Source organism: Ictalurus punctatus, chromosome 12, assembly GCF_001660625.3.
Source record: "Ictalurus punctatus breed USDA103 chromosome 12, Coco_2.0, whole genome shotgun sequence".
NCBI lineage: Eukaryota > Metazoa > Chordata > Actinopteri > Siluriformes > Ictaluridae > Ictalurus > Ictalurus punctatus.
Genome location: NC_030427.2, coordinates 26,394,146 through 26,422,010, shown reverse-complemented (window position 1 = coordinate 26,422,010; position 27,865 = coordinate 26,394,146). Strand labels below are relative to the sequence as shown.

Below are 27,865 nucleotides of genomic sequence, written 5' to 3'. Positions count from 1 at the left end.
CAGTCAGCAAGGCACGGGGAGAAGAAAAAAAACTTCATAGAAATTCATACAATTTTTTTTTTTTTTTTTTTGCTTCAGGTCGACATCTCTCACCAACCACGATCAATCTCTATAACAGAGTCGCCCTGCAGTGGAGATCAAAAGTAATGTTAGAGTGGGATGTGGATTCTGCTGTGCCCGGAGATGCTAGATGGTGTTCAGCACACCTATCAGTGCATCACTGTAAGACCACAGGAAAAAAAAAACACACACACACACACACACATCACAGAGATATAAAAGACACCCCCAGAGGCACATTTACAGTGGAGGCACTGCAGTCCAGTCCCCCCCCCCCCAAAAAAAAGCGACAGCTCCAGCAATCACACCACACCTACAGAGCATATATGAAGTCTCAACACATCAACTGTATTCATATCATGAACTATTGCAAAATCCACATAACGTTTAAAATCTACAGAAACATGAATGCAAAAAAACAAAACAATAAACAACAATAACAACAACCACACATTGCACTTGCCTTGTATTAGGATTTGACGTATATAGAGAAGATCCCAGAGAAGAGCTTGTTATAGGCTATATCTATCTATACATCCAGTGTGTCTATATAAAGCCGGGAAAAATTCTTGTTCTTGCGTTAAAAGATTTTTTTTTTTTTTTTTTTTTTAATATATGATTAAGAGGGGGGAAAAAAATAATAAAAACTTCTCAGCTTCAAAGCTGGCACTGTGATTTTTATTTCCTCCAAAAAAAAAAAAAATTGCTTTCTTATACGATTAATATTAATAATATTGCGAGATCATTTCAACATGGTGTTTATGATCATAAGTATATCTAAATATCTCGGTTATTAACAGTCAGATCATTTGGTGGGATAAAAATGACATAAGGTGCAAGAGAATAATAATAATAATAATAATAATAATAATAATAATAATAATAATAATAATAACAGTGTTTCCCTTCAACGTATTGCTCGATTTTAAAAAATAATAATAATAAACCCTGACAACTTAGATCAGATCAGATCAGATCGGATATTATTATTTCATCACAAAAATGAGATGTATCCAAAAACAAGGAGATACTCACAAATACCATACGCCTGTGTTTATATTGCCATGTTTCCGTCGCCTAGGACTTGAAAGGGGAGGGGAGGGGAGGGGGTATTACCCACCAAATGTCGAGCAATTTATAATGTTGCCAGAAATCAAAGTAAAGATCTCATATGCAGAAATGCGACTGCGGTTCGATCTGTGATAGGAGACACGCGCATATACTAGCCTAGTGTAAATAAATATAACAGTGCTCATCTGGAGGAAAACGGAAAGAGCTACACACACGGACGACGACGGAGAGCTCACACCACGGTACCTGCCTCTCTCTCTCTCTCTCTCTCTCTCTCTCCCTTTCTCTCTCTCTCTCTCTCTCTCTCTCTCTCCCTGTCTCTCTCTCTCTCTCCCCCTCTCTCCCTTTCTCTCTCTCTCTCTCTCTCTCTCTCTCCCTGTCTCTCTCTCTCCCCCTTTCTCTCTCCCTGTCTCTCTCTCTCTCTCTCTCTCGACGTCACCGTGAGAAAGACGTAACGTGGTTCTTCCTATATGCTATGAAAAGCCAAAAGGGTCCAAACTCAACCCAATATGATTCTTTACACACATTTAACGCCTCTTCAAGTCCACATGAAATAAATAAATAAATAAATAAATTTGGGGTTATAGCCTTAAGCTTATCTATAAGCTAGTGCGCTCCAAAACAATGACAAAATTTAGACGATGTACGCATTCAAAACGTCTCTCTCGCTCTCTATTTCTCTCTCTCGGGCACCGATACGGATCAACAATTCCGATGACATCACTCTGCACTTCAGCCTCTCGTCAGATTTTCCGTCCAATCGAATGCTCTCTCGAATCTGAAATGTCCCGCCCGTAGATTTTTATAAATACTCACTGTCGAGTGCGGCGTCGACGCAGTGCGGGACTGTTAACGCCGTTGGCGATTTTAAAAAGAGGGAGGAGGCGCTCGATATGTCCCGCCCCTGACTTCCTGTTTCAGTGGAAATGACTGCACGTCGGTACATCGAACGACGCTGCATGTTAAAGGCACTTCATGGGGACAACTCCACCCCTGAATATGTTTACAGTGAAATATCTGTGATGTACGGAAGCCTTAAGAGGCCAGGCATGACGCGTGTTTTTTTTTCTTTCTTGTTTTCTAACGATCATGGCTCAATTTTCTCGTAATCTCCACGTAAAAAAAAAGTCGTTTTCTCGTGATCTCGAGATAACAAAAATAGTTTTCTCACGGCGTAATTTCATCACGAGGAAATCTCAAGCCTCGTGGATAAGGGCTGGTGTTGCATGCGTGTCGGTGTCTTCGTCACCGCCAGCGCCATGAGTCTCAGCCGTCAGAGATGGACTTCATCTCCAGATTAAGAGAGATGGGTGTCCCCTTCTCAAGTGCTGGACACTAAAGTCGTGATCACGAGAAAGAAAATAATAATAACGCATGGCCTCTTGGGGATCTGTTGTGAGGTGTTTAGTGATTTGCTGGTTGGTCCTGTTTGTTCCTTATTAGTACACGGTTCTATTCAATTCAATTCAGTTTTATTTGTGTAGCGCTTTTAACGATGGACGTCGTCTCAAACCAGCTTTTATAGAAACATATAAACACATACGGATTTTAAGTGTGTGAATTTATCCCTATTGAGCGAGCCGGTGGTGACGGTGGTGAGGAAAATCTCCCTAAGACGATACGAGGAAGAAACCTTGAGAGGAAGCAGACTCAGAAGGGAACCCGTCCTCATCTGGGTAACGACGGATAGAGTGAGAGTAAAAGAAAGATCATGATGGTTTTATATGAAGTCTGTTTGTTGAACTAGTCCACTGTCGTTAGAGCTCCAGTACTGTGTTTTCCGTGTTGTTATTTCTACCGCAGTTACGTCGAATGTTGATAAATATGAGGGAAAAAATGTAACAGGGATAACAGTTTCATCGCAAAAACCAAAAGAGCTTTGCTTAGTGCTTTTCTTTCTATCAGTGATCTACAAGATGACGAGCGTGATGGCATTAATGGTGGAATTAGCGTGAAAGTTAAAGCTTTGGAAGCTGGACAGACTAAAGGACTAAAGAGAGACACTCTCCGTCTACACTGGCGTTTTCAAAAAGTTTTTCCGAAAATTACTCGTCCACATCCCTATACTGCGCGCGCATACAAACCTAAGAAGCTCTGGCCTGCGTCGTATCCGTCAGGCGTTTATTTACTTTCCGTCTCTCTGAATCGGAAAAGTACCAACGTTTTGTTTTTTTTTTAAACGGACAGACGAAGTGGTGGATCACATTTTTGAAAAAAACGTTGTGTAAAAGGTTGTGTAAAGTGGCATTAATCTTTAACAACGCTATCAAACCGGATAGCAGACACAACACGCGCAGCACGTCACCCACCATCTTGTTCGTTTCGAATTAAATGGGTCACATGACTGACATGAGACCCGTTTGACTCAAAACAAACAAAATGACAAAAAAAAAAAAGTCATTGTTTGTTTGTTTTTTTGGGGGTTTTTTAAAAAAAATATCTCAGTTTTCTCAGTCCACACTATAAAGCAAAAAACAGCGTTTGCACAATTTTGCACTTGGGACAGCGTTTTCGTTTGCACCGCCGTCTCAGCGTGGACAGAAAGCCCAAAACGTAGAGAAGAGGATGCGTTTTCAAATTGAGCTGAATTAATGAAGCGAGGGCTAATTGACGACTGGCAGCAGGGAGGAGAATAGCATTCTGTGTAACGTAGGAAACCGTTAACCAAAGTAAAAAATAGACCACGTCGATAAAAGAAACGTCCAAAATCGTTCTCAGACGCCGACGATGAAAACATCTTAATGATAAAGATTCATATGCGAGTCATTCGGGGTGGAATTTTTCCTTTTAGAGACGTGTTATTTGTTCTGGAAGGCTGAAGCATGGTGCTGGCGATTCACTACTAATAACACTGGGGAGTGATAAACAGACAAGGCAGAGTGTTGAGGTTATGCTGGGGTTATGTTGGGGTTGCACTGCACAATTTTCACTTGAATTACAGTCTTGATTCACAATCCTGTTCGGTCTGTACTAGGCTGTTGTACTCGGTAGATGATAAAGGCAGTCAGACTTGACGGCTGGCACAGAAACTCGAGTGGTGTTCAAGGGGCACAGAATCCAATTTTCCCCCTAGTGCTTGAATATCACACCAGTTGGAGCAAGTTGAGGTAAATCAAACGAATCTTTACGATCCGACTCCCGAATGTGAACGGACTCCATCCGTGGGTATGTGTGTGTGTGTGTGTGTGTGGGAGGAAATACAGTAAGGAAATGAAAAGAGTGCAATTGGTGTTTGTGGCAAAAAGTTTCGCAGCGCCAGCGCCACGGGCGCCTGTACCACAAGAATATGAATAATTATCACACACACACACACACTGACTAAGTAAAAAGCTGTGCTGCAATTATTGAAGCATTGTTGTTTCCGTTTCCTAGCAATGGTAAAGTGTGGTTTTGTATTTGGTTTCAATTCAGAGGCGAATCACAAGTGTTCTCCAATTATTCAGACGCTACAAAAATGTACCAAAAAAAAAACAAAACAGTTTACCAAAAAAAAAAAAAAAAAACCAACAACCCTACAGACCTTTAATTACAGGCTCATTCACACTGAAGACTGGCAGCTAAGAGGCTTGCGAACACAATCTCCGTGCCGTGGGTGTCAATCTATTACCACTGAGCTTTCACAGCCCGAGAACGCTAACACGTCACAAATTTTGCAAAAAATCAGCAGCAAAATCAAGTATTTTTGGGCCGCGACAATCGCTGATAAACTCTGTGAAATCACGTACGGCGTGATTAGCAAAGAATTACCATGATCGGAAATATCCGAAGGAAGATATTCAGGTGTTGTGCAGGTGTGCAAATTTTGTGAAAACTGCACATCTTGATTCGTAAATTAGATACGACATATTTCAGGGCTGGCCACGACTACCCCAGTTCACCCCTCAGTTCTGTCCCTGCGTACTGTGGGTTAGTGTTTAGCACGTTCGCCTCACACCTCCAGGGTCGGGGGTTCGATTCCCGCCGCTGCCCTGTGTGTGTGGAGTTCGCATGCTCTCCCCGTGCTGCGGGGGTTCCCTCCGGGTACTCCGGTTTCCTCCCCCAGTCCAAACACATGCACGGTAGTCTGATTGGCGTGTCCAAAGTGTCCGTAGTGTATGAACGTGTATGTGGGTGTACCCTGCGATGGACTGGCACCCGGTCCAGGGTGTCCCCCACCTTGTGCCCAATACTCCCTAAGATAGGTTCCCCTCGACCCTGTAGGATAAGCGGTATAGAAGATGGATGAATTCTGTTTGATAAACAAATTAAGCACACAGTATTGATTTTCCAAAAAAAAAAAGAAAAACAGTCAGAATCAAAAGCATCGATCTGCCCATCCTTAACACGGCCCAATTGATTTTTTAGAAGTTTTGCCACTGCTAGCATTCCATACTTAGCCTCTTTCACCCTTCTGCAGTGTGCACTTCAAAGCCCATATGACACATACTACATGATGACAACGCTCTTAGGATAGTGGTGAATTAAAGCTCTCATTGGATGATACTTTTACATCTTTAGATAAATAAAGCACCCCGCCTCCCTGCCCCCCCTCCACTACTCAGTACTGATGGCTTACTGACACAAGCTCATGGATGTCCTCCTGCTCCACTTCTCTTCCGTTCTGTGGTGTCATGCTGATGTATGAAGTCATTTATGAGCGTAATAAACTTATTCGGTGTCAACATGGTGCTCCTGAAGCTTCTCTGTGTGATTATATTCCAAGGAAGCACTGTTGCAGAGCCCTTTTGTCACTGCTGGGATTAGGCAGTTTTATGATTTGTTATGTGTCTCGTTTGGTTTAAAGCCATGCACAGCGAGAGCTCGGCTCGAGATCCTGCGGCTCGGTGCTTGGCAGCAAAAAGGAAGATGAGTCATGAAAGCTAAAAAGGATATCTGAGTTTTCGGTGAGGCGAACATTCATCAAGTGGTGCTGAGACTGCATGAAAATGTTCCAGCATCGACTCGGTCCATCAGCCCGTGCAGCAACCGATCAATCGGCGGCATCGGACTAGCTGGGGAAACTTACGTATAAAGGTTACAAAAACACTCGCTGTACATGCTCACTGAACACTTATGTTCGCTTACTGTTTATCGGATTCTTTCTCCAGCTCTGACCACGCCCACTGATCACTGTCCTCACCTGTTTATTCATTTTTGAACAGATGCTTGTGAAAAGTCGAAGGCCTTGCTCAAGTTAATATCCCTAGAAAAGCCCAGGGGGTGGAGTCAGATCGGATCTCACTCTTCCAGTCTGGGCGGAGTCTTAAAAAAAGCGTCCATGGGGTGGAGACGACACAGTATGTCGTAAGATGTTGTAGAGAGTCTCATGGGTTAAGGTTGTACTGTTGGATCAGGTTCAGTCACTGGTTCTGCGAGGACTATCTCTGCTCTGACACCACCGGGATTCGAACTCACAACCTCCAGACTAATCACTGTCACATGTCTCATTTCTCTGTGCGCATGTACTGTATACTGGCTGTATCTGTCCACGGAAAGTTTCGCACGAGCTTATACCACACACTCGTCGGACGGTAGGGTTGTAAACTTCCCTAGTGTTCCCCTGAGGCACAACGAAATAACGCTTCAGGGTTCTAGATTGAAGTTTTCTCTTCTGTAGCCGTCATGTAAGGTGGGCGGAAGTGGGTGCGGTTGCAGTAGAGTTTATTGTAGAAACAGGCAGACAAAGCCAAATTGTAAGACAAAGGCATAGTCAAAAAAAACAGGCAATAATCATGCGATGAGCAAACCACACAAACGGGGCAAATCCAAAATCCTTAAAACCAGGTACATCTTGGATATGATTAGAGAAAATGCATTAGATACTTTAACCCCTTGGTAGAAATAAGAAGCAAAGGCATGCAAGTCAGGACTCACCGGTAGAGTCTCTGGGTTTAAAGGGGTTAATAATTGGAGATAATCCCTGCACCACTGATGTGGTGGCTTCAGTAGTGCATCCTCTGCACTGTCGCCTATTTAGGTCTCGAACATGCATACAGGGTGTACGCGTTATACTGCATCTCTGAGCTGCGCGTCTTGTACAATACAACCATGACAGCAGTTCTTATTTTTCCTATGGTAACATCTCATTCAGAGGGATGTGACAGGTAGAACGTAAGGCTAAGGACGAATGGATTCAAAACTGTGTTGTCATTTAACAACGAAATACGCCGAGGTTTTCTGTAAGGAAACTTGAAATCACCCCACCCGTGCCGTTTATTATTTTCCTAGAACTGCATGCCTCGTTATGTTGCATCCCTTGCATAATCCCCTCATAGATATAGAGTCACGCTTGCGAACGTCTGCTGGTTTTTTTTTCTCTCCGAAAAGGATTTTCCATTTGCATATACAGAGGCAAACCGTGGCGTAAAACAGTTCGGTTCTGTGATTTCACTCTGGTTAGCTATGCACTTGCACTCAATATGCATATATATATATATAAATAATACTATAGCAGGTCTATACTATAACTCTTCACTACAGCAGGCAGCTTTTAATGGTCAACAGTCTGTCTCGTTCTGTCATCATGCTGTGCATGTTTACGGCTTGCTTGCATACCGCATCCGCTTCTCAGCTGGTGATGTATAATGAGGCAAAGCATACTTAAATATCACAGACTAGTTAATCCTCAGCCCGGTTGTGTATTGTACTTTGATGCAAGCATGTAACACCAACCAATTACACGGCTCGGGGGATGCATTCAGATGACTAGTTTAGAAAACATGTATTTGGATAACCATATTTTAAAAATATGCCCCATGCACACTTACAGTGTGGGACAAAATTTTACACAATGCAATACATTACCATGCAATATTATATAATGCACTGCGATACGATGCATTGCAATACAATACGTTACGATTACATACAGTTCCATACAATACAATACGATTACAATACACTAGGATACAAGATGATAAAGTACGATACAGTTACAACACAATACAATACGAGATTACAAAACAACACAATACGTGACGAAACAATACGATAGATTATGATACAGAGCTCCAGTACATTAACATCTAATACAATATGATATTACGTGATACAATATGATACAATATACATTCCCTTCCTGTGCTTCCTTGTGCTGGAAACCAAAGAGATCAAAAGACGGATATGAGACCAGAGTTTAGGATTTCAGCTTTTATTTCCTGGTATTTACATCTAGATGTGTTAAACAACATAAAACGGAACCTTTTGTATCAGACCGGCCGATTTTTAGGCAAGCAAACGTATAGGAACAGACAAATGGAAGTAAATAACAGTTATAATTTGGTTGCATAACCCTTGCTTTCAATAACTGTGTCAAACCTGCGACTCAGTGACATCAGCAAACTGTTGGGTTCTTCTTTTGTGATGCTTTTCCAGGCTTTTACCGCAGCTTCTTTCAGTTGTTGTTTGTTTCTCGGGGGTTTCTCCATTCAGGAGGTGAAATGTTGCTCCACCGGGTTACGTCCTGGTGAGGAAGTCCTTTGTTGAGTTGTCAGTGTGTTTTTTGGATCGTTGTCGTGCTGCATGATGAAGTTCCTCCTGATTAATTCGGATGCGTTTCTCTGTAAATTATCAGACAAAACGTTCCTGTAAACTTCTGAATTCGTTCTGCCGCTCCCATCATGAGTTCCATCATCAATAAAGATTAGTGAGAATGTTCCAGAAGCGGCCATGCGAGCCCAAGCCATGACACTACCTCCACCATGTTTCACACGTGAACTCGTATGTGTTGGATCACGAGCAGATCCTTTCTTTCTCCACACTTTGGTAGAGGTTCATCTTCGTTCCAGAACTTTTGTGACTCATCTCTGTATTTCATTGTGAATTCCAATCTGGCTTTCTGATTCTTACTGCTGCTGAGTGGTTTGCATCTTGCGGTATGGCCTGTATGTTTCTGTGTTGTGAGCCCTTCACCCCTGCCCTGTGGAGGTTGCTGATGTCACTGACTGTTGTTTTTGGGGTTTTCTTCACAGCTCTCACAATGTTTCCGTCGTCAGCCGACCTATTCGGTGTCTGTTCCTCAGTACACCAGTGGTTTCTATCTTTTTCAAGACATTCCAAATTGTTGTATTGGCTTTACCCAGTGTTATCGCAATGCCTCGGATCGATTTTCCCCTTCTTTTCTCAGCTTCAAAATGGCTCGCTTTCCTCCCATAGACAGCTCTCTGATCTTCGCGTTGGTTTATCCTTTTTAACAACAAATGCAGTCTTCACAGGTCAAACGGAAGACTAAGACCAAGAGTAGACGTTTAGAGCTATTAATTCTTTAAACAATCGATCTAACAGGACACACCTGGGTAACAATAAACACCAGTCAATCACGTGTTCCAATTCAGTTAACACGTCCACATATACCTACCAGGAAATGAAATCTGAAATTCGAAACCCTCTTCTCATACTCACCTTTTGACCTCAAACCCAAATGTCTTCAGTCTACTGCACAAACAAATGAACTGCCCTTGCCGTTCCGGTAGTTTCAGAGGGGACTGTAATACAACACAACACAACGCAATACGATTACAAGAAGTTCAAACAGTCAGACAAAAAGTGTCCCACAAAAAGAAAGAACCATGGATGGGACACCAGTCCATTGTAGAGCACCATTCACATACACAAATTCACATAGTCATTTACACCTAGGGGCAATTTAGCGTAGCCAATACACCAATGGACATTTTTGGAGAACCTGAAGGAAGCCCAAGTGGACACGAGGATCACGTGTAACCCAAGTTCAGGATCACATCCTGGACACAAGATGTACTGTCACAGGAAGATAATCAACTCCAGCATGGTAACGGTAACTTGTTCTGCATCCCCCCCACCCTCTGATTGATTATTTTCCTAGAACAGCATCAGGTTTTATTCCTTACTTAACAGTAAATGGACTGTGAATGGAGATGTACACCATACGTATAAACACACCGTTTAAAACCGCCTTCTAATGCAATACGAAAACCCAGACTGCTCAGAATTCCAGCAGCATATGCATCATTTGCACTGAACAATTATCCCGTTGGATCCGTGTGTTAAAAAGATGACACGATGACACATTTTACCGTGTTAATGTGTCCAAATACGTTCCTGAGGCATTTTATCAAATCATTGGCACTACTGGACTAAAAAGAGAGCAAATACGATCTGTTTGTAGAAGCCGCTATTCATTTCCTAAATGTTACGGTGGCATTTCATGTTACATTTGGCCCAAGGGAGGAAAAAATTACTACCCTCAATGTTTGACTTTTACACAGTAATTACCTATACAATATACTGATTCATCTCAGCTCTATTTATGAGCCCAGAACAAGCGTTCTTTCCATAATGACGCCCTACAGACAAGACGTGCTGTTTGCTTCTGGTTATAAAAGGCATTTTTAACAGCTGCATCAATATCATAGCGACATCCTTATGGATTTCGGCACTTTCCGCAAACATCATGGGCCTGCGTAGCTCGCAGCCATGATGCCTATAGAACCATGAACACATGGCAGGTGTGGATAATCAATTACTGAATCCCCAGCATCACAGTCTTTTGCACATCCTCCCTGCAGGGCGAGAGAGCTAAATAAATAAAGCTGTCTCACTTCCATATTTGGAGCTGCGAATGCGAGTGACGCTCACGTCCGCGCCTTCTCAAGCAGCCCATGTGTGCTAAAGATCTGCGGCAGCTTTTCATCAGTGCTGTCTAACACAATTTCCTGATCGTGATCGGTCCAAATGACGGCGCCCGTGTGACCTGAATAATCTCACAAAAGGCCACAGGTTAGGCGAAGTAAAAAAAACAAACAAACAAACAAAAAAAGGTCAGACCAATGCACTGCTACTACTAACATTTGATCCTTTCTTTGTTAGCGATACTGAGATTAAGGACAGCAAATAAACGCTACAATGAGAGCAGGAATGTCAAACAGTACTCACCTCTGGCTGATTTCAGATAAGCCACTTAAGTGCAATTTTCTGTCTTGCTTCTGTCACCGCTAGGAGTGGTGCTCGTTGACCCCGAAATAATCAAGAGGACAATTCTGGGACTTGAAAGAGCATAACTGCGCTCTTGGTGAGAACGCTGGCTCTCCTTTCTACTCTGTTCATCAGACTGGTGCAGGAGTGGAAAATACTCGAGTAACGGTACTTTCTTGCTATACTTGCGTATTAATTCTGCCGTATTTATACTTTACGCGAGTGTTATCGAAACCGAAAACGTGTATTTCTTAATTACATTTCCGAGAAAGCGTTTTAGTTAAAGCGTTTTTAAAAAAATTTAGATCGGGTGTGTCCAATCTAATCCGGAAAGGGCCGGTGTGGATGCAGGTTTTCATTCCGACCAATCAGAAGCCACACCTGAGTCTATTGAAAGCCAAGATCAGCTGATTAAACAGGTGGAATCAAGTGTAGCTCCTGATTGGTTGGACTGAAAACCTGCACCCACACCGGCCCTTTGCGGATAAGATCGGACACCCCTGTTTTAGACCATCAACGTACCTGTTACAAATCTCAAGATCGGACATCTCTTCTTCTCTCGACCAGAATCGAACGGGTTCTGTTTAGAATCCAATCTAGTTAATCGATTTGGAAAAACACGATCGGGTTTTTGGCCCTACCTCAGTAAAACGTCTCGATATGCTGGAGCGAACGAAGATAAAAGGAGGCGTCTCCTTTACCTCGTTAGAAGGCACGGACTCTATATATGAACTCTATAATATGAAAAAGCATGGTGTGGTAAATTTAACCAATTTGCTAATGCTAACTGGTTATATTTAACGAAGCTAGCATGTTTTCTTTCCTAATACCAGATTAGACTAGAACTGCTTCCAGTAGCTAATAAAAATTGGCTAGGCAAAATCTAACCATTGCGTATTTATATGATATTTTACTTTAAATCATTAGCAAACAACGTACTCATTATTCAGTCTGTACAGGATTTCTCACGAGTTTTTTTTTCCTCTCCAAAATTTGTGACGCAACTGAATCGTCTTTCGCGGTGATGTTTGACTTTTTAGCCGTACTCGTGTTCCATGCACACGAATCGAAGAGGGCGTTGGGATGATGTCACATGACGCGTCTCGGCCCGAACCTTTGGGAAACCTGCGGTAATTCTGAAGGATCGCAAGCTCCTCCCGAATACTGCGGAATTTGCTCGATTTTGCGTTCATTTCTGCGATCGTAAAAAAAAAAAAAAAAAAAAATCCTGGAAGGACTCATCAGTCGTGCGTATGAGCAGCAGACTTCCAGACACCGAATAATGTTTTCGGGCCAAACCGTGTTGTCGCTTTTCCCATGAAAACATGACGTTAAATTCATTTCAGCAGATAAAAACATTAACTTTTAACACGGTGCTCGAAAAGCCAGTCACACACCTCACTAATCCAGATGTTCGATGACGGGACCCAGGGATAGTAGCACGACCATGATCTTTAACCCTCGACTTCTTCATAAAAGTGACCCTGCACTCCAACATCAATTTCCACACCAAAGTGAGCCTGTATGGAAAGATCGCTCCCACCAGCTTTGATGTGACAATAAATGATAATGACCTCTACGAAGCAATAGGGAAGCATCCGAATACAGACACATTAATCAGATTATTCCGAATAACGTGGTCTAAACGGATACGAATACAGATGGGTTCAGGACCTCATCATCAGGCCAGATGTTATACTATATAATGTATGTGTGAGACGCTTACGATAAACGATCATTTAGTCACAAGTATGCAGAGATACTAAATGCAATGGATGGATAAATCTAAAGCTATATCTGGATTTTCGGAGCATTGTTAGAAGCGCTGTACAGGTTATAAGGAAAGTGTGTGTGTGTGTGTGTTTGTGTGTGTGTGTTAATCTGTGTGGCTGTGGATCAGGTGGTAGAGCAGGTTGTCTGCTAATCCTAGGGTTGGAGGTTCGATTCCCGGCCCATGTCCCTCCACGTGACGAAGCGTCCTTGGGCAAGACACTGAACTCCAAGTCGCTCCTTATGTCCTAGACAACAGAGATTCGACAAGGCTGAGAACTTTTAAGATTTCAGACAGGATGACGGACACGACCGAGGTCTTTATAAGTGAGACGGAGGTTTTTGAACCGGATACAAGATTTCACACGGCTCAGCTCTCACGAGCTTGAAGCTCGCGGAGAGATCAGGGCCTGATACCAGTGAGAAGAGAACTGCGATGATCTATGCGGCTGGAGATGAAGGATCTGGGGACAGAATACGAGAGACTCAAGTTCTCAACTGTACTTCTACATTCGGAGCACATAGCATCGTAACAGGTGTATGAGGAACGAAACACATATTCAACCTGACGCAAAGAGCCACTGCAACCGTCTCTAAATTGATCCTTTTCCAATAATAGCACGTCTTTTATTCACTTTGAAACCACAGCAACTTGCCAACAGTTACCAGTGTTATTGATTGATTAGAGAACGACAAATCCGTTTATAGTCACATTTAATGATGTGGAACATCTGTGGCAAAACAAGTTCCTGCAATTACTTACGTTATAGCAGATATAAACAGAAGTTGTAAAGATGAGACAAAAAAAAAACTCCTCTGTCCTGAAGACTTTTAAAGTATGAAAAGAATGCTACCACAAAATCCAGTATAACGACATATGCGTTCCTACTGGACCGTATTATAGCACATATGGTTGGACTTTTTTTTTTTCGTTTGGAGGACTGTTTCTCAATCCGGCATTTAGAACGTTTCAAATAAATAAATAGATGGATAAATAAATAAATAAATAAATAAATAAAAAGGACACACAGGTACCAGCACAACACACACTTAATACATCAACGTCAGCGCTGCACTGAAAATAGTCCACTACTGAAATAATAGCTAGTCAGCGGTGATCCCATTGTTGTGCCTGTCCCATTGCTACAGTCAGTATGTTTACCGGATGAGATCCTAAAATAACCGAGGCAGTTATTCTAACAGAACGTTTCTCCATCTGTAAACTTCATAAACTTTCCAACCCACTTCCAGTGACTCACATTCCACTGGTTCTGATGAATCCCTTCCAATACGGCTCGGTCTGTCGAGCCAGACGTCACATGTCTGCCGTTTCCTGTATCGCTGCTCTCCATCTCTATTTGCAACCTCTCGGATCATCTCGCACCTCCTCACACGTTCTCCCTCTCTTGCACTAGAAACGAAGCTTTTGGCTCGCCTGTTTCAAGGTCATTAAAAAGAAAAAAAATAATAAAATAGTACAAAGGGAATAATAATAATAATAAAAAAAAAGGCATGTGTTTTTTTTTTCTGATGAGTGTTAGATCAAAATCTAACACGTATACAAAGAGGATAAACTCTTTCGCTTCGACACCAACTCGTTTTTTCGTTTCTTCCCCAGGCGTCCCGACATTAGATTCTCCGCTCAGGCGGAAAATCCTTAGTGTGCAATTTCCCCATAATGAACACCTGAACGAGAAATTTCGACATAATGAAAGGAAGATTGAGACTCATAACTCGACAAAGGCTCTTCTCTTGAAGCGCCATTGTTTCCCCCTGTGACAAACTCCCACACCTAATTTCCCCTTCACTCTCTCCGAGAGCAGCGCGTCAAAATACGATAGTTCGCTGTCTTTCCTAGCCGCTCCATGGCCATCTATGGTTTCCCGTTCCGTTTCACCCTTAAGATTAATCCAGCCTCCTCTCCATAACTCTAACCCTCCTCTTCCTTATCAGCCCGTGCCTACGTTCTAAGTGCACTCCTTCCTGTCGAATAATTGAAGCCTGGACACGGAAGGTGATCTCTTTTCTTTTACTCCTTTCCGTAACTATGGGTTTCGCACCTCCGTAGTGCATGATCGGATAAATCAGACAGCAGGAACATCCCAGCACACGCCCTCGTACATCCAAACCAGACATTAAAAGCACCATGGAAAGCATCCAACACGCCCATTTTTTATTCAGATTTGTAGGCCATGGTAGACCGGGTAATGGAGCGTGTCGCGGTGGAATACAATTAAAAGGCTAAAAAAGACCAAAATGATTCACTGTTACATTGTATCAAAGATGCACTAATGGATTTAGGCGATTCTCCGTTGGACAGAGCATCAGGAAATTGCCTGGGAAAGTTCTTGCTTTGAAACAAGAAGGTATTGCAGAAAATCCTAACAGAATTACAGATATTTGTGGATATGATGACTTCTGGATAGTCTGCGCTTTTGAGGACTAAAGAGATCAGACTTGTTTTCTTATTGGTTTGACTCACAGGTCAAAGTTCTCCTCCAAAACGTTGGCGCAAAGCGAAATGAAGGACGTCCGAAACCAAACGTGTCTCGTCACGTCCCTTCAGGGAATGGGTTTTCCCATCTGGTGAGTTTTCCTCGGAACCGCTACGACTAAACCGTACGTCCTGCCACCTAATTCTTCATATCACAGGTCAGATGAGGTTATTTCACGCAACTCGGAAAACGTCCAGACAGGAAAAAAAAAACAAAAAAAACACGAGTACAGAAGTAGATGTTAAATTCAAGTTTTAATATTCCTCAGCAGTTCAATAAATTAACATTTACAGAATGAACACGTTTTGAACAGGTGATAAGTAGCAGGATTCCTCTTTAATTAGCAGGCTTTTCATTTCAGGTACAGGGAGCTTGTGAGAAATGACGAGCCGTACCCGATCGGGTCGTTCCCCAGTGTGTGAACTACGACAGAGTAAGTCAGGAAAAAGCGAGAGGAGAAAGGGATTCACACCGGGATTCGGAGGGATGCGAAGAGGAACGTTTCGATGAACGCATACGGACGAGCGATACAGTACTGACCTTTCCTTTCAATCCCGATACAGACGTCACGAACGGGTGCTTATTTTCACGTCGGTTCTTCCCGGCGATCCAGTTATCCCCCCCCCCCAAAACAAAAAAAAGAAACATACTTGTAAACATGTATTTATTACACGTATTTATTTATTTAAATCTAGCACTAATGTGGCACCGAATACGTAACACGCGAGTAAATAAAAATAAATAAGCCAAGACTAATATGCTCAGTAAGATATGCCACGATATTCTAGAAATACAAAGGCGGTACTTCAGGACAGCATACTGACATATTCGAATGAAACACTCATTCAGTGAGAACCAGCCTAGACGTGGAAGAAAGGCACTCCAGAACAGCTCCCTTTCTTCCAAAATGCTCACGAATCCACTTTCGAGATGTGGCTTAAACAGCGACGTACCATTTCACAGTCAAACCCGAGCGCATCATTCCATTTTCATGGGTTTCAGCTTTCTTTCTTTTTCTTTTTTTTACAGCTCAGACTGATTCCAGTGACTGCATGGATATTACAGCATATGCTTGACACCAAAGCTGCATAACTCAAAGCGATAAATCACTGAACTCTCTCTCTCTCTCGCTCACACAGCAAACAACCTGATACTATTCTTAGCCCCTGATCCATCATGTGTGCTGGGATCTATTTACAATCTGTGTTAGACTGTAGTTACACCCTGTCTTTCTTTTATCGCCCTGTCTCTCTCTCTCTCTTTCCTTCTCGCTATAACTGTAAAGAGAGTGAGGATCAGCGCACGAGAACTACAAACCCCAGAGGACACGCCGAGGCGCCCCCCCCCATCTGTTTCTTCCCTTATTGTTATTCATTAATATGGAGAAGATAAAAAAAACAAAAACGTAACATTATGCTCTGCTCTATATGCAGCGTTACAGAAACGACGCCATGCCAAGTAGTCATTACATCTTTCCCTTTTTATATTATTCGGTGGGGGGGGGGGGTTTCTTCTTCCCTGTCTTCATTATCGGCTAAAAATGACTTCTACCTCTCAGCCACTGCTGCCGAGCGGGCGTCTCGGAGTTGATAGAGCGTTTCGATGCCTTCCGTCGCAGCCTTCCGCGCTTTCCTCTCACTCACGCTGCGTTCTGTCTATTACATCTCTGTCTGCGAGTGAAGCCGTTTTAGGAGACGGTGAGAAGCGTAACACTGCCTCCGAGAGCGTACAGAGAATAGCATGAAAGGCTGAAGCAATGGCACGGACTTCGAGGTTTAAGGTCGTTTTTATATATATATATATATATATATATATATATATATATATAAAAATATCGGTACTTCTTACAAGCTCACACTTCTGTGGTGTTGCTTCACGAAGTTTTCTCGGTCCCTCTGAGGTCGTTCGGTCCCTGAGGCCCCTGTTTCGTTCTCTTTTCCCTGCTTAAACACACTCGCTCGCTCTTTCTCCCGCTCCCCCTCCCTCTCCTCTCCGATCACACTACTGACGTCGCTCAAGTCGCCCAGGTGCTCCACCGAGTCGCACTTCTCCAGGTCCGAGGCGATGGTCTGCAGGCTGATGACGGACAGCGAGTCTGACCCTGCCCTCTCAGCCTTTTGGCCCCACCCTTCCTCCCTGTGCTTCTCCACCCACTGCCTTGTTTTCTCCTGATCTGCCCAATCGTTATCCATCAGACTCACCCCTACTCCCCCATAAGCCCCTGCCTGTATGACGCCCTCGGCCTCCGCCCCTACCGGAGAGCTCCGCCCACCGCGGGCTCGGTTCCGTTGCCTGGCTTCTCGAGCACGCCCCCTCTGGGCGTGGATCTGCTCGCTGATCTGTTCGAGGTTGCGGAGCGCGACGGAGTAGCGCGTCTTCACCTTCGCCACCCGCTCCTCCAGCAGGACCACCTTGGCCTTGTGCTCCTGTAACGGATTTGTAGCTAAAATTAGGAATCAGTACTTTATAAACCTTGACTTGATTCACACAGAAAACCTATAAACATACAAACTTATACACACGGTTGGTATAACGAAAACCAAAACATACACAGCCCTCCAGAATTACTGGTACACGTGAAAAGGAGCAAAAATCATTGCATGAATTAAATATTAAACACGATTATTAAACCATTCTCAATAGAACTTTAAAAAAGGCGGTGGCGGGGGGGGGGGGGGGGGGGGGGGGGGGGGTCCTCAAACTGACACTTGTAAATAATACATGCAAACAAATGCCGATTCTTGAAAGAAAGAAAAAAAAAAACACTTATTTTTAATTTGTTCCCAGTCTCCCTCAGGAACTCGGTTGTATTCTGTTAACTCTATGGAGTTGCCTTTATGTCTTTACGTCCTGTCATTATCTTTACAGCTAAAGCTTTTTTTCTGCTCCACTTCAGTATACACTTTATAGACAACTCTCTCATCTCATACCAAAGAGCTTCAAAAGAGTCTCTGCAAACAGTTTGCATATTTTAAGGTTATTGTGAGGACCCTGGAAGGGACTATAAATCAATATGTCTATCAAAGCAGCATGAGCTCTATTTGTGCGGCGAAGAAGGGGGGGGAGAAAAAAAAATTCTCATTATAAGAGTGTGAGCTATCTACCTCCAGGATGTGGTTAAACTGGGCCTTGAGTTCAAAGTATGGTTTAGACTTGATGATGACCCTCTTGAGAGCTTTCTGTAGAGTCTGTACTCGCGCCTCGGCCTCCTGACACAGCTGCGTGACCCGCTGGTGTTCCCGTTCGCTCCGCAGACGCTCCTCCTCGGCCTCGTTCACCTGCCAACGGCCACATCACACACGTCAGCGGTCACGGTCGCTGCTCGGCTCATAAGCTTTTTAATCTCCGTGCGTCGTTTACAACCGTATACCGTCACCGGGTTATCATTTTCACTCTACTGTTAGATTACGCATTTAATGTTGTCCTCTTTACTGCCTGCACCCTGAGGTTGCTTACCCTGAAGCGTTTTATTCCTCTTATACCGCAGCACTTTCCGACAGTAATACGTTTTACGTCATTATATTGAGAAACTGCAAAGCGGTGTAAAGAAAGCGGCACCCAATTCGGCAATGATTATACACTACCGGTCAAACGTTTACACACACTCATTCTTTATTTTTATTTATTTTTCCACATTTTAGAATAATAATAATAAAGTCATCAAGACTCTGGAGTAACACAAATGTATCTATGGGAATTATGTCGTGATTAAAAATCCAAAATAAATCCAAATAATTTAGTATTTTATCATCTTCAAAGTCGACGCCATTTTCACCTAGAATATTCCAGAAATGTATTCTTGGCGTTTTCTCGAGCGATTTCTTGAGGAATTTCCCTGAGATGCTTTTTAAACAGTATTAAAGGAGTTCACACCGACGCCGGACTCTCATCCGCTGCTTTTCGGAATATTTCCCTCCGAGTCGTCCGTTTAAAATAAATATTTATTCGTAAATAAAACGGTTAGTTTTCTAATGGAAGAAACGAATACGTCGGCACGATTATATTTTTGTCTACGACACCGACTTCACACATTTAATCACACACCTTCGGATCGAAAGGTTTTTAACATCATGAGAAACGTTTCAGTCGAGTGTCCGCAAACTTTTGACCGGTAGTGTAAGATTTTCTTTGTTAAATAGCATTTAATATTTTTTTAATTTTTTTTTTTTTAAATCAGTCCCTCCAGGATTTCGCAATGTTGCGAACGCAGAATCAAACGAACTTCGCAACACTCAGAGGAGCTTGCAATTTTTCAAAATGACCGCAGATTTTGGAAACGCCATGTGACGTCATCACGACGCGCATTCAGATAAAGCCCTCTTCGACTCAAGTGCGTCGATAAAAGGTCTCATTTACCAACAAACGTCACTGCGCAAGAGTGCGCTGAACGATCTCGCCAATTCGAGTAATTTTCTGCCAAAAAAAAAGAAAAAAAAAAGCACCAAAATCTCTACGAGTTGCATCGCAAATTTTTAAAAATCCGCAGCAAGGATCTAGCATTTTTTTTTGCCCATGACAATAAAAAAAAACCCTTGCTTAACCTGTTTATTATCGTGGTTTAAATTTCATGCCGCGTCGTGACTTGTTGCTATCAAATGCATTAATATTTGCCTAACTGTCTGAGCTGCTGTTATAGAAAATTCCTCAACCCTTTCTGACCAATCAGCTTTGAGAATTCGACGGCAATAGGGTATAAAGCGCTGTGGTTATCATACAAAAATAGGGCACTGTTGATCAGTGAACAAATCCTCAGAGAACATGTCCTACAATGTAAGCTACAAAAATGCTGCTTTTACACGTTAGTACTGCTAAAGCACAAGCAGACTTGTGTGGAATCCAAATAAAGACATTTAACCTTGATCAGTAAGTGCAGGTACGCATTAATCACCATCATTGATTGGTCCCTGAGAGCAAGTGTTTAAGCAGCAAGGGGGTTGACAGAATCCATGGGAACGCGTTAATGAGGTAAGAACACTTAGCTGTGAAGGACCGTGTTTATTCCCTGCCCTCTCTGTGAAACTGCTTTATATGTGTCTGTGTGTGTGTGTTAAGTAATTATGCTTTCCTAAGGTTTAATATTTCATCACTTCTTAATGACTCACTTTCATCTAACCAGGTATGAGCCGTGCATAAGGAAAAAGCCCGGATTGTCGTGCTGGATTATGGCATTTTAAACTTTCGTAAAAGCTTAAAAAGGCTACTTCACTGTTCTGGCTTCTGTGAAGACAGATCAAAGCCTCTTTAAAATGCATTACCCATGTATAACCTTGACATTTCGGAAGGTATTTTACCTAGTCAGAAGGGTTTAAATAAGACTGTACGTGCTTAATGCAGCGCAGTTCTTGTTATAGTTAAGCGTTCATTGCTTTCTTTTATTACTTACCCTATTGCTTTTATTGCCTATTGTACCTTGGATGTTGCGTGATTGAGCATCTCCTGCCAGGTCGGATCCAGCGTGTTCCTGTCAGCCAGGAGACCCTGCTCAGCCACGTACACCATTTCCCTCGCGGCCGTGTGCATGGAGACGGCCCGCTCGTAGCGCAGTGCTGCCTTCTGCGTCTCCTGTTGGGCCTGTTGGTAAAAACCGACCCGTCAATCATGCATCAACCACATGGCCATCCGTTAGTCATTAACTTAAACCTTTCACTGAGAATTGTACCTGGCATGATGAATCCTATACCCATATACACCCATGCACATGATTCTATGCTACGCAAAGATGTAAGCCAAAAACGTTTAGATTGAAACGTTTCAAAAAAAAAAAAGCGCTGACTCGTCAGAAGAAGGAAGAAGAAATTGCTGTGCTGGAGTGGAAAAGCCTCTAAACAATCAATAAATGGAGGGAACTTGTAACAGCAGGCCATATTTCAGATGGCTAACTTAGTGAAAAAATGTCACTGCCACCGAGCATGATGTCTAACTCAGTTTTGGACAAAACGTTCCTAAATGGAGATCGATTCAGAGTTATGGGTTGAAAGAAAAAAAAACCCAAGCGAAAGCACACAGAAATCCTCCACGGATGCACAGGATTGCTCCCAGTTTAAGGTCACGACAAAGAGATTGATGGCGGCTCCTGTTAGAGCATGGGCATAATTTTTTGTCACGATAAGCTTCAGTTGTCCCGGGCAGGAGCAGGCCCTAAACCGTTCTGTGCCCTGAATACCAATTCTGAGTAGATTATACATCAGCGGTAGCCAATATTGCGTTTAAAGATCCTCACTCCTACAGAATTTACTTCCAAGTCAAATCTCAGTCGAGGTCTTCGGGGGGGGGGGGGGGGGTATCTGAACAGCAGAGGCAGGTGCATGAGATTAGAAGAGGAAACGAAATGTTTCGGGTTGTTAGATGCTCGGTTGATGGTCTGTTGGATGCTCCTGTGATGGAGAATTAGCATAGAGTAAAAACACTACATCTTAATAAACTCTTATTAGGCCTCAGGAATCGTCGGTTTATATCCTGGATAGAGCGCACTCGGCAAGAGGCTAACCGGGTCGAACTTCAATCCAATTCTGTTTCAATCAAACAAACCAATTCTGTTTCAATTGTTTTCAATTACACCCCGTGGCCTCGGCTGAGTGTTTTCCACCAGCCCAATTTCATGTCCGTGATTGGATGCTAACAATGCTAATGAAACGGGATCTGAAAATCATATCTTGCGTTCGCCAAGGGGTTAATCAGATTAAGGAACGCACGGATCGTCTTGCCCTGTAATGATCGTCAAGCCGAGGGATATTTTCTGGATCGCTTTCTCCACGCTCGTTCAGTGGAAAACATTATTATCATTCCCGAGCAGTGCGGCGACGAATAATCGGAACGGGGATTTCTGCATCGAGGAGGAAATGGTACGTGCTTTGGGAAAGACAAGACGCTTGCACGCACCTCTTTCGCTAGTCTACGGGCTTCGTAGTACGGCCGGGCTTTTTCTATGCACGCACCGAGCTGGGAGCCCTGAGCGTTAAGTTTGCGTGCCGACTCGGTCAGGATTTTCCTGTAGCTCGACCGGGCCTCCTTAAAACAAGAGATTAGAAGATGAATTAATAGGACTGGCATGTAAAAAAAAAACAACAAATAAATAAATACATCTACAATTCAATTCTTAGCTTTGCTTGATTAGCATGAAACGTCACAATGCAATCACAATGATCGGGTATAAGCGTCATGCTCTCTTCACTACACTCTTCTTCCAGGGTTCCTTTGTATAGCTTCTTTAATTGGGTTGGAAACATGGAATCCTTTCTGATAGGGTAATACTCTGGTATAAGGTGCTATAAAGAACAACTGAGGAACAACAAAAGTACCCTTAAGGGTTTTAGATTTATTTAAAAGTACTCATTTTATTTCAGCACTATTACATGCAATATACACAATCCAAACAATATAGATGGAAACAGGATATGATATCGTTTTCTGGGGGATCCGCCTTCGTGGCATTTTTCTTTCCTCCCTCCTGTATTTACCACGTATGTTCACTTGTATTTTATACACTCACCGGACACTTTATTAGGAAGATCTGTACACCTGCTCAATCAGCCAATCATGTGGCAGCAGCACAGTGCAGAACATCATGCAGATACCGGGTCAAGAGCTTCAGTTAATCTTCACGTCAAACATCAGAATGGTTCAGTGGCTTTAATCATGGCGTGGCTGTTGGTGCCAGTTTGAGTACAAGTTTGTGGACTCTCGACTGAAATGTTTCTCGTGATCTTAGAAATCTGTTCGAAAAATGTCTGAAATCGGTGTTGTAGGCAAAAATAGAAATGGTTCCACCATATTCGTTTCTTTCATTAGAAAACTAACATTTTATTTACAAAAAAATCTTCATTTAAACGGACGACTCGGAGGGAAATATTCCGAAAAGCAGCCGATAAGAGTCCGGAGTCGGTGTGAACTCCTTTAATACTGTTTAAAAAGCATCTCAGGGAAATTCCTCAAGAAATCGCTCGAGAAAACGCCAAGAATACATTTCTGGAATATTCTAGGCAAAAAAGGGCGTCGACTTTGAAGACGATAAAATAAAAATAAATCAAAATAATTTAGTATCACTACATAATTCCCATAGTTCAATTTGTGTTATTCCAGAGTTTTGATGACTTTATTATTATTATTATAAAATGTGGTGGAAAAAAATAAATATAAAGAATGAGTGTGTCTAAACATTTGACCGGTAGTAGTGTGTTTCAGAAACTGATGATCTCTGATTTTCACACAAATCAGTCTCGAGAGTTTACACAGAACAAATACAATAATAATAATAATAATAATAATAATAATAATAATAATAATAACAACAATTCCAGGGAGCAGCAGTTGTGTGCCGATGTCGAGCAGAAAAGCATGTCAGAATGCAAACACCTTGAACCTTTAGGTGTTTAAGTGTATAGGCTCCAAAAGCAGAAGACCACACTGGGGTCCACTCCTGTTCTCCAGTCAAGAACGGGAACCTGAAGCTACGGTGGGCACAAACTGGATTGATGAAGACTGGAAAAAATATTCGACTGGGCTTTTTTTCTCTCAGCAGATTTAGTTTCTGAAATTCTCTAACCACCTTACCTGGTATCAACAATCATGCTATGGTCAAAGTCAACGAGATCACATCTTTTCCTTCTGATGCTTGACGTGAACATTACCTGACCTGTATCGACACGATATTATGCACTGCACTGCTGCCACATGAATGAGCAGGAGTACAAGCGTTCCTACTAAAGTGGATTGAAGAACAGAAGAGCTAAATAAGGACGAGGCTAGCGCCATCACCCTCGTCACCGTCCCTGGTATTACACATACATAGTTCGGAGAGATACTGAATTTCCCCATGATAAAAATCTTGGCATTTACATATCTGTTTACTCATAAAATCTACCCATCATGAATGACCGTCACGGCCTGTTCAGATCCGACCCCCAAAGTGTAACTCACATCCAGTTGAAGCTCCAGTCTGTTTATTTCCTCGCTCGCCTGGTTGAGATGCTCCAGTTCCTCCTATTATGGGACGGTGCAGAACCATTATAAAGTTAAACGAAATAAAAATGCAACAGACTGGTGTAATACAGAAACAGCCCCCTGAGAGCACAGGGTTGGTGGGGTTGTTCTTTTCTCCTTGCAGTCAAATTGTTTTGTCATTCAAAGCAATACATTGGATAAACAAAGTCATTATTTGTTTTTTGTTTTTTTAAAAAAAAAATAATAATAAAAAGAGGTTTGACTTTAGTCATTAAAACGTCTACCTGTATTCTGGGGTCCAGTTCTTCGTCTTTGTACTGATCCTCATCCTCTTCATCGTCCCGCACTGTGATCCCACCGGTCTCGACACACCCAGCCTCGGATGCTGGGCCATTGCTGCTGACCACAGCGCTGTGTTTCCGCTCCTCCTCTGCCTCTACACCGGGAGTCTCTCCTCTCCAGTCCCCGGCCTCGGACTCACCAGAACCGGGGGGATTCTCACGCAACCTCCCCGGCTCCATAAGCGGCCTACAAGACCAGACGGCCCAGTTATAACAATTACACGCGAAATGTATACGAAGTGGGAAATACAATGCAAATGATAGAATTTTAGGTAGATATTTGGTGGTTGTGCTTTTTAAAGAGTGCAATTCTTAGTTAATTTGCAAGGGAAATGTTAGCATGCTAGCTAGCTGGTTGCTATTGACAGCAGAAATTCCAGACCAGACAGTTAGCCAAGTGCCGTTACAATATGTTCATGTTTTCATATATAAAAAAAACGCAAGCAATTCAAAGACTAATGAATTAATAATAATAATTTTTATGAAATGTTTACTACCTTTATTTGAGTATGTTAAGACTCCTCTCATCCCCTGCTTTCCCTGCCCGCAGTAACAGTGTGTGTCAGGGATTTTCGCCCCCTCATCTTGGAAGCTCCACTGGCACAACCCTCTACTTTCCAAATGGCACATTCTCACTCATGCACATATTAACATGTCTAATCAAACTCCTGACCATTCTGGAGTCTTTAATAACCCAGGGCATCCATTATATTACAGTGTATCTATTTATTGTAGAGACTCTTTTATCCCAATTAACTGGTCTCCAAATTAAGCAACGTTCCCACAACGTTCTAGCAACGTTTGTTTTTGGTTCTCGAAACGTTCTGACAACACAGCTTTTTTTTTAAAAACTCCTGTTTGGTGTTCCATGTACGTTTTCTTTACAGAAATGCACAGCTTCCTATGCACATTATGATTCCGAGAACATTCCCTTAACGTCCCCATAACATTTAAATAATCTTGTTGTGACCCACCATGGTTTGGAGACATCCCTCTAATATTTCTGGTAACATTTCTGGTAATCGAGCGTGGTTAGCACAGTCGCCTCACACCTCCAGGGTTGGGGGGTCGATTCCTGCTGCTGCCCTGCATGTGCGGAGTTTGCATGTTCTTCCTGTGTTGCAAGGGTTTCCTCCGGGTACTCCGGTTTCCACCCCTGGTCCAAAGACATGCATGGTAGGTTGATTGGCATGTCCAAAGTGTCCATAGTGTATGAATGGGTGTGTGAATGTGTATGTGATTGTGTCTTGCGATGGATTGGCACTCTGTCCAGGGTGTACCCCACTGCTCCGATGCTCCCTGGGATAGGTTCCTCGTGACCGTGAAAGATAAGTGTGGTAGAAGATGGATGGAGGGATGGATTTCTGGTAATCTTTAAATTATATGAACCATTTAGGAACCTTGCAGTAACCTTGCAAGAATGTTTCTAGTAATCTTTAAATTATTTTTGCGTCTCAGGAACCTCGCACTAACCTGGGCTGATTCAGAGAATGTTCCCCTAATGTTAACGGGACATTGTCTGAATTAATAACTTATTAAATGGTTACTAACTTTCTATGCTACAAAGTTTTTTTTTATGAGCTATATGGGGCTATCTAGTTTGCACTGATTTGGAGAATGTTCCTCTAATGTTCTGGTAACCTTTAAATTATCTACCTCATAGAATTTGTTTTGACTTAAATGGTTATAATGGGAATTGTATTGGTTTTAACGGAAATTTTAATGGTCCCTGTGGGTCTCTACTGGTAATTTGTTGCCTCCTATTGGTGGCATGGTATGTCTAATGGATACCATTAAGGACCAATAATTTCAATGGTAATGGTTTTAAAGGTTAGCTGATGGTTTGTAATGGTTTTTGTTGTGGAAACCATTAGAATTTCTGTAATGGTTTCTATTGGGTTTTTTTTCTTCAGCAGGGCTGAACCTCTTAGGAACCTTGCAATCCGGGATTATTCAGAGAACGTTCCCTTAACATTATCGGAGCATTCTCTGAATTAATAACTTAATAAATAATTACTAAATTTCTATGCTAGTAACTTTCTTATTATATGGCTCTATCTAGAACACTGCTAACTGTGCCATACTAATGATCACAATAAAGAAATTAAATCTCAATGAAATATTAATTTAATGTACACTAATATAATAACATATATTCCAAATTACTATTAAACCACCATCAGCAAAAACCAACAACAACAACAAAAAAAAAAAACCCAAAAAACATTCCTTTAAATGTTTTATCTAAATGGTCTGTCTGTACCCAGAAAATTAATTTTATAATGAATATATCATTTAAAATTAAAATGAAATAATTTGATAAATAACTTTTATAATGTTTATATAAAACAAAAACAACAAATTAACAAAAAACTAAATATTTTGGTAAACTTTGAGAACTTCCTGTAAGAGAACATTATGGTAACATTCCTAGAATGTTAGTTTGTAGTATAAAAAAAAAAAATCTATTAGACAAACCTCCTGTTATGAGACCATGAAGGAAAGGTTACAGGAATGTTCCTGGAACGTTAGTTTGAAGTAGCAAAAATTATACCAAATGTTTTTTGTCAGTTGTCATATTTAAAGGTGGTAGAACGGGTTGTCCACTAATCATAGGCTTGGAGGTTTGATTCCTGGCTCACATTCTTCCTTGGGCAAGAGACTGAACCCCAAGTGTCTTGCATAGCAGCCCTGGCAACCCATGGCAACCCAACCCTTGCATGGCAGCCCTGCAGCTATTGGTGTGTGTGAGTGTATGAAAGAAAGCGCTTTGTCTGCTAAGGTTAAAAAAAATTGCTATATAAGTGCAGACCAGACCATTCATCTAGAAAAAAATTCCCAGAATGTTTCAGCAACAGTGCCAACTTTGTTCCCAGAATGTTAGGAAATCATTCCTTTGGGAACCAAATGTTAACGTTAGGGAAATGTTCCGTGTTTGCTTGGTAAGCAATTAACAACTTTGCTCAAGAACCCAAAATAGGTTCACTACTGTCCTGGGGTGAAGTGATAACCTTCCAGGCACTAGCACACAAAATGTTAACTAGCAATGTTTGTATAAATGGGCTAGCAGGGCTAAGCCCTCCATCTCCATCCCGCCATTTTCTGTACTGCTTATCCTACACAGGCTCGTGGGGAACCATATCCCAGGGGAGCCGACCCATCGCAGGGTACAATGCACATGCACACACACCCACACACTATGGACAATTTGGAAATGATACACATGTCTTTGGACATGGGGAGGAAACCCCAAAAGTA

General features: G+C 42.3%; 1 protein-coding gene across 2 annotated transcripts; it reads right to left on the bottom strand.

The window, feature by feature from the left end:
* Positions 1-15,561: 15,561 nt before the first annotated feature.
* On the bottom strand, positions 15,562-25,233 carry sh3bp5lb (SH3-binding domain protein 5-like, b). Of its 2 annotated transcripts, XM_047158805.2 has the most exons (7): positions 25,105-25,233; positions 24,551-24,794; positions 24,243-24,305; positions 22,206-22,334; positions 20,736-20,897; positions 18,431-18,604; positions 15,562-17,752 (listed from the first exon to the last, which is right to left on the bottom strand). In XM_047158805.2, the coding sequence occupies exons 2-7, from the start codon at positions 24,785-24,787 to the stop codon at positions 17,171-17,173; spliced, it is 1,347 nt and encodes a 448-aa protein (XP_047014761.1). In that variant the 5' UTR covers positions 24,788-24,794; positions 25,105-25,233; the 3' UTR covers positions 15,562-17,170. The 2 variants fall into 2 exon arrangements, with proteins under 2 accessions (XP_047014761.1, XP_047014762.1); XM_047158806.2 differs by lacking the exon at positions 22,206-22,334.
* Positions 25,234-27,865: the final 2,632 nt, after the last annotated feature.